At 42.5% G+C, this 14,552-nt stretch overlaps 1 protein-coding gene across 1 annotated transcript; it reads right to left on the bottom strand.

Annotated features, from left to right (window-relative positions):
* Positions 1-210: 210 nt before the first annotated feature.
* Positions 211-10,844, bottom strand: HSD17B2 (hydroxysteroid 17-beta dehydrogenase 2). The gene is made up of 5 exons (XM_009817897.1): positions 10,568-10,844; positions 5,882-6,094; positions 5,395-5,580; positions 2,195-2,332; positions 211-569 (listed from the first exon to the last, which is right to left on the bottom strand). The coding sequence occupies exons 1-5, from the start codon at positions 10,842-10,844 to the stop codon at positions 211-213; spliced, it is 1,173 nt and encodes a 390-aa protein (XP_009816199.1).
* Between the last annotated feature and the right edge of the window lie 3,708 nt (positions 10,845-14,552).

Here is a 14,552-nt window from a genome sequence, read left to right as displayed (position 1 = left end):
AATTCCTCCAAAAAGGCCCCATCTGGGGATAGCTTTCTATTTCTGTTCATCCACCACTTTTCCTGAACATTACTCTTAACACAAAGATTTACCTCTGTTTGCAAGGTAGGGTAAATGCAATTTAACAAAGACAGTACAATAAATAGCAGTGTCTTAAAATAGAGTTTCTCCCAGTTATCTCATCAAATTAGACAGATGCTGACGGATACCTTAGAGATTCTTGCTTTCAGCTCCTGAGGTTCTCAGCGCCCTTGGGACAGACTCAGTACTCAGCATTTTACTAATGAAAAAGTCATAGAACCAGAAAGGAAAGTAGCAGAAGATGCAGAGGGGCATGTAAGCCCCTTTGCCAGGGGTGTACAAGCCATGTGGTCTCTTGGCCAGCAAAGCGTGCAGGATAGCACTGAGCACGGGGGAGAGGTCAGCGTCGCAGTACGCGGGCATGTGCAGGAGGTAGCTCTTCAGCCTCAGCAGGTAGTCCTCACCATAGTCTTGCCTTGTGTCTGCTGGGAGGTTCTCCACCAGCTCCTTTTCTTGCTTATCCCACAGGTCGGAAGTGCCTTGTATACCTGCAGTAGCAACATCACAGGATAGCAAGTGGGTTTGGGGCTGAATTAAAAAATTCATCTATAATTAATAGTCAATAAGTTGTTCTCCACCACCACCCTAATTCACAGTTGTTCTAAACTGGGTCAGTGAAGAACAGCCAAAACAGCTGGTTAGCTGCAAGTGCTTTTACCTGGAAGAGAAGGGAAAGCACAGACTACACAAAAAGCATGGGGTTCACGCACCATTTGGTTACCAGCTCCACCTAAAAACGGTCTTTCACAGCCAAGTCAGCATTTTTTACTCCCACCCCCTGCCTTGCCATTCTGTCCTTATTTATTTTGTGGGTGTTTCTAATCAGCATTTATTAACACATGTGAGTGACTGAGGAAAGACAGGCAAACTAAGATGAACAGTATTCATTTGGGTTGGCCAAGTGCTAAGCTCCTCTTTCACGAGTGACACTGGTATTTCAATAACTAGTTTAATGAAGGATAAGGCTTGTATTAGGCCAGATTTTTTTTTTTAAAATTTTTTTTTAAAAACGAATCTGGTTTTCCCCAATCTGCATCATCTAAGAATGAAAGGAGTGGCTTTTCCAACACATTTATTACCTACCTATCATGAATTAAGCATTGCAAATAAAGAACAGTCTTTAAATAAATATTTAAATATCTCAAATACCAGGACTTGATTTGGTGCATGAAGTTTTCATACAGAAGTCTGACAACAGTTAGGTGGGGCCCTGAAGATAAAACCTCGGGCAGGTACCCCTGACCACGTGGGCACTGTCAGAGCCTAGTGCCCCACAGGGCCCCTCCCCAGGAGGGAGGCATTCAAGGGCATGGCGTTTTATGAAGACAACCATTTTTCTTTTCATCAACGTAAAAATTGTCTCCATGAAGCCACCAGGACTTTAAGTAAGCAGCAGTAGGACTTGATGTTGTCCTCGGGTAGCTGCCAGGCATGTCCACAGAGCAGGGACCTGTGTGACACCCACCCTGCTCCCAGGTGGGCACAGGGTGCAGCAGGAGATGAGTCTGTAACCCAGACGGGCTCTGCAGAAAGTGCTCAGAGCACCAAAGGGAGGATTTGGAACAGAAAGCAGCAGGACCACAGCAGGGGGAAGGAGTGGGAAGGAAAGCTCAGGACTATATAGAGTAGTATTGACAGCAAGTAAACAGGATGACAGGTATTGCTGCAGATACTTCGATGCAAGACTGAGCAGCTCAGTAAAGAGAGCTCTGGTATTGAGAAAGGTAGGACTGACAGCAAATCCTGAAGCTGTCATGCAGGACAAGCAAGCAAGCCATAACACTCAAATCAACCGCACAGTGATGCTTTTTTTTTTTTTTTTTTTTGACTTCCACAAAGCTAGAGCAGAGGGGAAGCACCAATTGCCTGAACACTGCCTTGTTTCAAAGCAAAAAGAGCTCTCCCCTCTGCCCAGGAGAAAGGCAGAGGCAGGCAGTGTGCAGAACTGGAGGGAAGAGCTCTCAAAAAACACGGATCTTAATTTCCACAAGCAACATGAAGAATGGGGAAAAATGTCCGACTGCTGAGAATCATTCATGGCTCTGTTTGAGGATGCTGGACTACAGGGAAAGAGGTGAGGCAGAAAGAGCTACCCAAAATGTCAAATACCAACCTGTTCGGAAGCCTGACGGATGAATTGCAGCAACTTTAATTCCCCATTTGGAAAGCTCTTGCCTCATTACTCCAGAAAACATGGAGAGGGCTGCTTTTGATGCACCGTATGCAGCATACCTCGGTAGTGGAATGCCTCCTGCAGGAGCAATATAAACATGATAAAGCTCGACGGCAGCTCTTTCCAGCCTTTATTTTTGTGATTTAGAAGGAAGATTATAGCGCAACCAAAATTATGTGGCTCTCACTGAGGTTAAAGAGAAGTCAGTGAGGGAATAATTTCTTTCTGGAGGTTAAAAAAAAAGTGAAAGTTGTAAATTAGCAGTTGCTTATGGTAGTTATGCTCAGTAACACCTGATAAGACACCTTGTATGGCAGAAAAAATAAACTGTATTGCATTTAAGAGTAAAGACTGCTGAAAGTTTTAACTGTTGGTTTCAGAAACACAGATAATGTTTTAGTTCATATAAATAGTGAAGCAACAGTTTAATGCCACCATTCTTGTTGTCACTGTAACATGAATTTCAAGCTCCTACTATAAACCACAGTTACAACAGGGTAAGTAATCTCAATTCTAGCTTTATAAAGCCAACTTATCTTCCAGTTCTTTCCAGCTAGTTTCAGAAAGACCAGAGACAACAGTGCAAGAGTGGGGAAAACTTCTGTGGACAACCCAAAGCTGGAATCTCACCCCGCCAGGTGACAGGACGCTCCAAGACCCATCATGGAAGCAGATCCCCTGCCTATAGTTATATCCCATCTTCTCCAATCCCAGCAGCATTTGTTCAGATGGGAAAGATAGAAAACAGCCAGTACTTTAGGTGAGTGTAAAATAAATCCATGTGTTTACAAAACAAAAGCTTCCAGAAAATAATATGTTCCCAAACCTAGCAGATTGGATTTTTCTAAAGCTGAAGAAGTGACAAAGATGCTTTGATTTAGGCATCTTCCCCTTCATCAGCCCCCCCACTTTCTCCACAAGGTTGGTATTATCACCAGAGTATCACTGCCACATTTAGGGATCAACACAGCCACCACGGGCTGTGTTAGCACAGCAGGGAGGAGAGAACAGAATGGGCAACCCTTCTTTTTGAGGCATGTCCCTCCTGCCTGCATGGGCAGTTGGGCACATCCTCCAGTATGGACTCCATTTCAGACATTACACATTTATCTCAGTGTATTTGAATCTTAAAATAAATACTTTGATACAGGGGAATTTTCAGGTAAGTCACTGGTGCCGTTTATTGGGTTTTGTACTGCAATGACCAAGGTATCACAGGAGCTTCTTACAGAGTCATTCCTTTGAAGAAGTCAGGTCAATTATATGTTAATTATTCTTCTGTACACGTCTGAATTAAGTTTGAGCCAATTGAATCATACTTTTTCCCTCTGAGGTCAAGCTAACCTCGAGTCCGGTTAAATTAGCTCTACACAGACAGGAATAGATTCAGCACAATAAGACCTCGCTAACTTTTCTGCTAATGTTTTACCAAAGGACCCTCAGACCCTGCATTAAGAGGAAGCTGTTTACCCAAACCAGCCCGCGTGCAAGAACATCTGTGCAAACAGCTATAGTTTAAGCAGGGTCATTATCAACTCCTGTAAGGGCAAACTACCCAGCACAGGGAAGCTCTCCATTTATCCCTGGAGGGCAGCTCAGGGCTTCATGCCGAAAATTAAGACATTTGCCCCAAAACACTGAAAGTGCACTGAAAGTGCAAGCTTCACTTGGGTGCTCAGAGAAAACAGATCTGTCCTCTGTGTCTGCGCTTGCAAGGGCCGGTGGGCAAAGCAGCACCAGAAAGGTCCTTCTGATAATTCAGTCGTGATTTCTTTAAGTGTCAGCAATGAACCATAAACACAAGCATGCAGATACAAAACATACTTGGCATTAAAAAAAACAGAAGACAGCAGTGTTGAAACTAGGCTGAGGCCACATCCTCAACATAAGCCGTGAACACAAGGTAATGCTTGCACGAGCCACCTTGGCAATACAGCAGGATTCGAGTGGACAACTGTGCAGAAATAAGGGTCCAAGAAGAAAAGGCAAAGGAAAATTTGGGAAACAGATGATATGGTAAATCCTTAAGAGGTCTTAAACCAAAATACTTTCCAGCATCATGACATCCTGCTTCTAAGAAGGTCTCATTTTCAAAGGAGCATTCTGGCTCCTCAGCTGCTGGCTACCAGATACCATATTATTTCTGTTCCTACGTCTTGGCATCTCAGCTGTCCTCCTAGAATAGAAGGTCATGTTATAAAGGCATATATATAGTAAGCACAGGATCCAATTTATAGGACAAAACAGGAGAGCATATTACATGCTGTTAATCCTTTTTAAAAGTTATTTTATTAATAAACCCCACCATTTTGCTAATATGTTAGGCTAAATCATTTTTAAGAAGATAAAAAATATTTTTAAAGAAATATAAACACACACTGTCTTCAGGTCCCAGATTATTAGCAGACCATGCTCTAGGACTGTGCACTCTGGAAAGAGCCACAGGATACAGCAGAAAATAAAACTGCCTTCTGCTCTTGAAGAATTAAATGTTTCTCTTCAGCAGGTGTTTTATCGTTCTACTTTCTCATTCTAACTATAGTACTTGAGCCCTACAAGGGTGCAGAGGTGGAGCTGCTCAGCTGAAATATCTAACATTTATTGTTATAAATGGCAAATGTCATTAACATAGCCAAAATATATTTATGCTTCAATTTTAACCCTAAGTATTAAAAAAAGGCGAAAACTTTAGCTGTAACCAGCCCAAATGGAAGAAAACCTGGTTTTGCATGAGACAGACAGCTTTGGGGCATCTCCGCAATGTGGTTCAATGACACACAAACTGAGGTGGTCACGGACTTCTGCTGGAACATGTTATAGAAACACCTGTGATTTACCACCCATCTTTCTGGAAGCTCACAAAGCTATCAACTCATAGTATCTATTACACAAGATCTAAATTTTACTGTCTTTTATATAACAGCATATTTTTAGCCATATCAAACACTTCTGCTTTAAGGGCTGGTTTTGGGAATAGTCTCCCAAACAAAAGAAAAACCTGCACTTATTACCTAGATACCAATTCCCTAGGTGTATTGACAAGCAAGACTGACTGACACTTTCCTCAGCATTTTTGCCAAGGAAGTTAGTTGTTTTTTCTGTTGCGCCAGAAATGTATTTGGTGCTTTAGTTCAGCTCACCTGCCATGCTGGACATGTTAACCAGCCTCCCCTGGGATTTCCGAAGTAATGGTAAGAAAGTCTTGGACACCTCCACAGCCCCAAAGAAATTCACCTCCATGCACTGCCTGTACGTGCTCATGGGGAGCAGCTCGCCGTCGGCAGGGAAGCCCAGGATGCCAGCATTGTTCACGACTCCCCAGAGCCCTGGGAAGAGCAGAAAGCACAGGGCTGCTATAGAGCAGAAAATCAACTCCATAAAGATTAAACTAATAAGCTGGGTGGTGCCTTCAGATCAAGGCAGAGATGATCTGCAGCTACAGATACACAGTACCCACTCCATAAACAGTCATCACCATTATTCACCTGTCCCAGAAATCAGGAGTCAACCTGCCCACAGACTGAGGGGTGGAAATGACCTACACACATAAGCCATGATACAGCCAACAGATTGCACCTTGTAAGCAGGTACATTAGTAGCCCCATTAGAATGGCAAAAAAGCCATACCTGTATTTTGCAGCTTCTCTGAGACTTTTAGATAGGCTTCCTTGACTTGGGTGGCATTGGTTATATCCAGCTGCAGGAGAGAGAGTCTCTGAGAACAGGTCTGTCTCAGTTCCTCAGCTCCAGGTCCATCCTCATTCAAAACCCCAGCAAACACAACAAAACCTAAGTTATCCAGGTATTTAGCTAGCGCATGTCCAATCCCAGTGTCGCTTCCTGAAAGCATCAAAAAGACACATGAAAAGTAGGTCTGTCCTAAACCACCATCTAAAAAAAATAATTGGAAATACATGCAAATATAACCAAAAAGATGATGAAGTCACTGAAATACATATGACAGTAGGAAGAAAGGTTCAGATCTGAAGGTTTGAGGATCTGCACCTTTGCATGTTCCACAAAGATTGCTATACCATGTCCTCTTGGCTCAGAGCTGATGGCATCAGCTCATGTTCTCCCACTGAGAAGCTCTAAGACTTATGGAAATAAAACCCCAGATTGTTTTTATACAAATATTCAGACTGAAACCTCATAAGAAAAGTATCTAGAAAAAAAAACCAGGAAAAAACGCATAAGTACTTTAATTTGAAATTTCATATGGACAAAGCAATTACAGGGCACTGGAATTCAAAGAAATTGTTGGGTTCTATTTCTTAATTCAAAGAAGTTGCATTATTTTATTCAAATATCTACCATCTGGATCCTTCTGAAAAATACTTTCTGGTCACAGGCTGCCACCAAGCCAAAGCTAAGCAACTGTTTCTTTACCTGTAAAGGAGTTCTATGCTTTCAAACCCTAAGAAAGCTTCAGAATGGCATTTTTAGGCTAAGCCAAATAATACCCAGCTATTTAATTCATGCAAACTTGCATCAGAACTTCTCTTATTCTCTCTACTGTCCTCTAAACTTATTCACAAACTTTGTACATCTAAAGCAATGAACTACCAAATGCAGGAAGCACTGAAAAAGCAAATGCACAATGATCTCTGCGATCACTATTGTGCAATTCCTCCCACCAGGTAAGAATGATGACTATTTAACAAATAATTTGATTGATTCACAAGTCTCTCCCTTTGACATAGTATTTTGCTGCCACTATCTTAAGATACTTTTAAGCATTTTCTCTCCCACAACTCTTAATTCCAGTTTCCATTCTTCCCATCTACAGAGAAACATTTTAGTGAGGGAGGGAACATTTCACCCATCACCATCAAGACTCCCAGTGGAGTGACAGAAGGCTCTGCCAGAGACAGGGAAGGAGTTTATAGGGACTGTGCTGCAGGAGTTTTGCAAAGGACAATATCAGAAGGAAAATGAGGAGTTTAAGAGATTAATAGTTTTCACACTGTAAAGCAGAGATACATCAGCACGTCCCACAATACTGCACCACACCCTCCACTGTAACTGCAGCAAAGAAAGCTCCTGGATGCTAACGCGCACCAAGATCCATGGAGCTATCCCAGGGCTTGGCCATCTCCCGCAATAGCAATTTATTACATAAATGCTCAGCTTCCAAACCCACCTGCATGGCTGGAAACCTGAATGAGGGACAGAGGGCTGGGACTCCTGCCAGTTATTTACTATTTCCCTGTTTGTGGAAGAGCTGTGATACTCCCTACTTAACCCTACCAGAAACCTATATGGGTTAATCTGTGATTTCGGCACAGAGATGGATATTATCATAGTTATTCACAGGCCCACTTCTGCACTCAAAATCCATAGTCAACAGAATTTGACTGCCAAAGAGACTCATCTTAATCATGATAGATCTTAATTTCTGTGTTCTGCCTTTTAACTGGGGCTTTAGTTCTGAAAGGTGAAAACATTAATTCCAGGTGACTTGAAAGAAACACATACTAAATGCCTGGATCAATCAGTGCAAGATGCTGAAGAGAATTACTCACGCTCTACTTAATCCTTTAAAAAAAAAAAAACACATTTTGGCATTTTTGAAGTCTGCAGTTTGCTGAAGATGCACCAGAGCACCACATATATCACACTTAGCTTCTCACAGCCCTGACCTGAAAGAGAAGAAACCTGCATTCTTGGAATTCCCTAAAGAGACATGAAGAGGCCTGCAAATATCCCAAAGACATGACAGATTTCTGGGTTTAGGGGTGGGGTGTCTTTCCTTCTTTTTCTTTTAGTGAAGAACCCTGTTTCTGGATCGAATCCTTCCTCTTTCATCCTTCCCTGCAAGTACGCAGCCACAGAGCTACGTATTACTTAAGTTTTACAATGCAGCTTTAATTTGGGAAGGGGCAGAGTGCTCAACAACTAGGGACGGGTGTAGGAACCCTGAGAAGGAAATAAAAAGCAGCATTTATCTGTCCCCAGCTTTTATCAGAACAAGTCTGATTTGAGTTTCAGACCTGTTATCCAAGTCCAGAGAAACTTCACCCTTTAACTCATAGAATTCAAACAGTAGTTAGATTTCTATAGGGAATAAATAGATAATTCTTCCCCCCCTTGCTTCTATGTCAAAAATAACAATTTGTTAATTATTAGAAGATTTATTATAAGAAAAGCAGCCACTACTGACTATAACTGAATCGTTACTGAGAATTTATCATCAACTCACACTAAGCGTCAGAAACGCCAAGCCACACATCAGGAATGAAAAGACCAAGTTCACTGAAGAAATTCATCCCACTGCACACAGAATAACCAAGGCAGGAATTTTACAATTCCTGCTACTTCGGATCTTCATGGTAATTTAATTTTTAGGGAAGCTGGCTAATGGGTCTACCAAACTACACTGAAGTGTTTGCATGCCCAGGAGCTTCTGTTTAAGGACACTGAAGCACTCACTCCCAGCAAGAGGATCTATAGAAATGTTTTCACCAATGACTTTAAGACCGCTCACATGCCCACAGTCATTCATGTGAAAAAGCTTTTGACAACTGGGCACAGCTTTCCCTTATCGTGGTACTCCAGTGAACTGCCAGCTTAAATAATGCACAGCAGCACCCGCACAAGGGACATCCAAAGAGGACCAGAACAATATTTGACAAAACCCAGGGAGGGAAGCACAGGAGTTACTCCATCCTCTGGCTAAAGGCAGCTGTCTCACGAGTGATACGTGGCAGCTGCCTAGAGCACAGCAGCCTTCCTCAACCCTGCGGGGCTGAAAGGAGGGGGGAGGAAAAAGAAATTTTAAAATCTCACCATTTCCCATTAAGTGCCTGCCTCAGGTCTTGTCTAAATTGAAGAAAATGACACCAAAATTGATTTAAAGGCACTTCGCACCTGCACATGCATGCAGACACACATCCTACAGTTGGTATGGGGAAGAGTGCTACAATCGGAGCAATTTAACCAAGAAATGTGTTGAGTAAAACTTTCATTCCAGTTGATGGAGGGTTTGATTAATTGCATACCAGTCTGGATTCAAATAAAGACCACGAAGAGCGTCCTCAGATGTGTCAGCTGTCAGAGGTGTCCAAACTTGCATTTCTTCAGGACAGTTGCAGTACAGGTACAAAGAAAGTACGTTCACTGACTGGAATATACCCAAATGTTCTTCACTCCCCTATATGGCTCTAATTCAAATTCTCTAGAGCAGGTAAGCTCCGAGACAGCGCTTTTTCCTGCAGAACTGACATCTTACAAAAATCAAGGAGATACCCAAGTGCAAGCGCAACGCCTGTGTCTGCAGGGGTGGGAAAGAAGGAGTGCTCCCTGTTCCCCATCTTCATCTGATACACCTGCAGGGAGAAACCCAGCTGGCAGATAAACCATGTGGGGAGAATATGCTGCTCATCCTGTCCTCTCTTAACTTTTGTATTTAATCCCTGTATTAATGCTTGCTAGGCAAATCTAAATTATTTCCAGGTGTCCCTGTAAAATGAAATTAAATTCTGCAAGAAATAGCTATATAAACCAAAGCAACTTAATTGAGCTTTCCAGAGGGGAAAAATATAAAATAAACCAGAAAAGAGCAAGTTAACAGTGCAAGAAGCAGTTGGCAGGCACTCCAGTTTAAAGGTTTGATTAACACAAATAAACAACATCTAAAGTTCTAGAAGAAACAGGAGAAAAGCCATGAAACTACAAAAATGCCATCCCTGCAAACTAAAAGTGGGTTTTGAGTAGATCAGAGTGTTAATAGAAACTGAATTCATTAGCTCTGAACTTTCACCGCTCGTGAAGGAAATTACTCACTCTCGAATTATTTCATACATCATTTCAAAGAGATGGCACCAATCCTGTGTCTTGAAATATATGCATGATATACACAGTGTGCACTGTGTAAACATGCACACCAGAAGATAACCGTACATCCGTAACCAGTACAATAAAGTAAGCAAAAGTAATGTATGAATGTAGTGTTCTGAGGGCTTTCAGAAATGAATGTCTCTCCTAAAAAATTAGACCATTGTAAGTATTCTTATGCTTTTTGCAGCAGTTAATTTCACAAGTATGTCCAAAAAGCTACTTGTAAAGATTAAATGAGACACTAAAAAATAATAGCATCTATTAAGATACTTTTCTACTTAATTTCAGAACACTTATTTACCTGGAAAAAACATCTCTGGCAAAGCAAATAAAACGAGCAAAAAAAAAAAAAAATAAAAGGAAACCTTACGAGCATGCATTTCATAGATACCTAACCCAAGGACACAAAGTTTTCCAGCCCACTTGTAAGAAAAGCCAGTTTTTGCTTCCCGGAGCACGTCTGCAGCACCTTACCTGTGATAAGCACGGCTTTGTCACCCACGGGGAGCAGCACCCTGCTGCCCAGGTACACGGAGGAGATGAGGCTCATGGCACAAAACACCACCAGCCCCCCGCCAGCGCCCAGCGTGGCCACACACAGCAGCCCCAGCAAGGCGGCCAGGAGGCTCCAGACCAGCACGTTTGCTTTCGCTGCCGGGCTCCTCTTGGCAATGCAGAGCACGGTTGCCCCAAAAAGCATGGTGACACCCACACAGAGCCATCCAAAGGGGCTGCCAGCAAGAGCATCCATCGGCCGGGGCGAGAAGCAGGCACGCACACCCCACCACCAGCTGGGTAAAAGCAGGTGTTGCTAAATGCAGCGCATGTTATATAGGAGCAGGGGGTGGGGCAGAGGAAGGGGACTCTGTTTAAAGGTTTGACATAATCTCACTTACCCTTGGCATCAGCAAGAAGCAGAAGCCTTCCTTTTCTTACCTTTTATTGCTTCTGCCTGACAGCTCCACCTTCTGAACAATATGCTGGCTGGATAATGATTGACAGCACTGGGAACAGACATGGTGTAGCAAGCACTGGCTTCAGGAAAAAATTAACTGCTATATGTTTTATATGTTTAAAGTACATTTTCCTAGACAGTGAAAAAAGAATAGTTTCCTTTATGGGAAACAGTTGGAATTTCCTGCCTGAAAACTTAAGGGGTGGTTTCAGTGGAACTGATTTTTGGTGGGTAGTGACAAAAACGAGTCGGGACAGGGTTATTTACTCTCTGTAGTGCAAACTGTGTGGTTAGTGTTGGGCTTTATCACACACGGGCTACCCTCCTCTTTCAACAAAAAGCCCAAAATGACCTTCCCTGCTTTAGTGCACACCTTTGGCTATTTACCTACTCCACATTCAGTGAATACCTACCGATAACTGACGTTCGGGGGGGGGCTGGAAGGCTGGGAAGGGGTGATTGCTGGTTTGCTATTAAGGGCACTTCGTTAAGTGAACACATGTAACACACCTGAATTGAGTCTTCAGTTGATCTCCAGTGACAACATTCACCTTAGTTTTGATAGGAATCCCTGGTTCAATACCCACAGCAAGTTGGGGGAAAAAAAATCAATTAAATATATTTGAGAGATTTAACACCTACTGTGTTGTACTATGAAAGTTATTTAAGTAATAAGAAAATTTCAAAATCCATCCAGCTAAAAGGATTGAAATACAACTTAGTCATATTTAATCCAGTTTAAAAATCCCTGCGAATTTGTTTGAGAGACAAGCCTAAGTTATCACACAACCACCTAATGTGATGTGGCTGGTTTTCTGAAAGAAAATGTAGTGCTTTCATTTAGACAGACACTGGAAGATTGAAGTGCAGGGTGCTAAACCTAACATGAGACACAAGCACATTTCCATTCCATTATTCCTTTGGGGTTTTATGGGATGACAAATCTGTTGAATATAAATTTTTACATCCAGTGAAAATGTTTACGTACCTCTAGAAGTAGTTTACATTAGAGATGAGGTCACTTTCTTGAACATTACTCTCCAGGTCTGCTTATCATTCATTACTATTGTGAACACTCATTCATCCATCCTCCCACTAGTGCACAAAGCGTAAACTATTTTCACTTCTTTTTGCCATTTGCTGCTTCTGCTTTTAGTAGCACACTGGTCTTGAGATCAATTATACCTTGCCCTCTGTTAAGGCATCGTCTTAAAGATTTCCTTGAAGAATTTTGCTTTCTCTCCCTAATTGGTCTTTATCGCATGATTTAGATTATTTCAAATGTGCTGGCATTTAAAGCATCCGCTGTCACACTTGAGGATACAGCAGAGGGGCAGAAGTGACCACCTCCAGCCTGATGTCTGCCCCGGCTTCCCTCAGCCTGTGGGGAGGTGACAGAGGTGGGCGAGGGGCCAAGCCGTGGGGGCCACCACGCCTGGTCCCTAGAGAGCAACCTCCATTTGAGTCTTCCCCTCTACTCCAGGCTCCCCTGCCACGTCCCCCACTGAAATGCAAATGTGCACATCCTCTCCCTCACACACTGAATTGGAGGGTGGGGGGATATATGGACTGCATATGCATGCATTGTACACATGGCTGCTGCTCTGTGCTGACACAACACCCGTCTGCACCCGCAACGCTGCAGAATGACTGTGGGAAGGGCTGGTGGGGACTGATCTCTGTCTGAATTAATGTTGAATTTATATTTTTAATATAAAATATAACCACTGAAGGCTCCTTTTAATGACAAGCTGACCATGTGTTCACCCTGGTGTGTAAATAAAATTATATGTAAGTGTATAGATCATACACAGCATCAGACAGGTTGCCATCAGAAAGGAGGGTGTGATCTAAAACTGGCTGAGAAACAATAACTTGGAGTACCCACTTCAAGAAGCCTCTGCACTTTCTCTGACACCAGCAGAGACAGATTGCTGCTTGAGGAATTTTCAGCACAATTTTGCAATGAGATAAGTTTTATTGTCTCATGCCCACTATCCACCTTAAGAAAGCATCTACTTTCCTCTTTACCACTTTGGTATTTCTCCAGTTCTCACAGCTGTATATTAACACAAGATTGCAATTGAGTTTGCACTATTTTCTACTTCTCTATGCCATGCTTAATCATGCTATGAATATATACCCTTATCTCACCTCCTTCTTGATAGTTTTGCTGGAAAAGATGTGGCTCCTCCAAATTATCAGGATGTTGCATCAACATGACATCTGTGTTAAAAGGAGCTAATTGATTTTGAGCTAAGCTTGACCTACCTTTACCAGGACATTTGTCTGTCTTCCCAGCTTGTCAGAGCCATCACACGATAACTCAGTGGCCTGTTCCTTTACGCCCTGGCAATCTACATATTCTATACTGAAGCCTGAACACTGCTTCCATAGTCAGCCTATGCCAATGCCAAACAGCAGCAGAGGAATGATTCAGACCAGCCTCCTGGCTGAACCATTCTGTTGTACAGTTACTCACCCTCACTGAGCATGTTGATCTCTGTGCATGTTTCTGATGTTTCTAACTGGGACTTTGCAGATCTCAAGTGTGCCCCACCACGTAAGTCTCTTCATGCTAAGTGATAACTTTTGAAGGTCAATTAAAGCAATGGTAAAAGAAGATTGTTCATGGAGAATGATCCTTCCATGGTAATCTGCAACATGAACGGCCAGTCTCTATAGAATCTCTTGACTCCAAATCCAGATTGATTTTGCCCAAATTCTACAGTCACAGCATCTTTCACCCTGTGTAGTATCACTGCAGAAGACTTTCCCCAGGACAAAGCAAAGACACCTCTCCAATATGTGCAATCTTTATCAGAGTCATCCACTCATTGACTCCACGTTTGCATTCTTTAGGCACAATCACATCTTCCCAGATATTAATTTACTTCCTTCCCATTTCTTTAAGATTTTCTCCTGTCATCCTTTGCTGGGTCTATATGTTTCAGCATGATTCCTGCAGCCTGTGCTTTCGATTTCTGTTCTTAACACAAAAAAGGGCAAAATGTTCAGGTTCCCCCGTTTCTTTGAAATGTAGTGAAGCTGAGCCTGCTCACAACTTCTTTGAAATGCACCACCAAGCTCTTTTTCTGTTCCACCCTGGTAATGAGCACCCTTCTGTCTTTGCTTTTCATGGCTCCATTTCTGGTTCAGAAGTTTTCCTGCTGGTTATTTTTTTAAAGCCTCTGTGACTTTCCAGCATAGTAGAAGCTTCCACTTCAACCATGAGGTCTCTGTTACCTTTCCCTGCATCATTTTTCACTTCTTTGGCCACATTTCTCATGTGCTTTCTTTGCACTTTCCAGTAATTCACTAGCCAGTATTTTTCTTTTCAGCACTTCCCTTCGTCCAGAAGTACCACGTGCCATATCCAATAGTTGCTGTCTGTTGTTATTCTTCTGTCCCAGCTGCAACATGAATTACATTGTTTAGAAGCATGAACCATTTTTTCTACATGTCCAATCTCTATCTCAGCTTCCTCTGCCTCTGCCAGTCACA

This window comes from Gavia stellata, chromosome 15 (assembly GCF_030936135.1).
Source record: "Gavia stellata isolate bGavSte3 chromosome 15, bGavSte3.hap2, whole genome shotgun sequence".
Classification (NCBI taxonomy): Eukaryota; Metazoa; Chordata; class Aves; order Gaviiformes; family Gaviidae; genus Gavia; species Gavia stellata.
The sequence above is the reverse complement of the archived record's forward strand: the minus strand, read 5'-3'. Positions and strand labels throughout refer to the sequence as shown.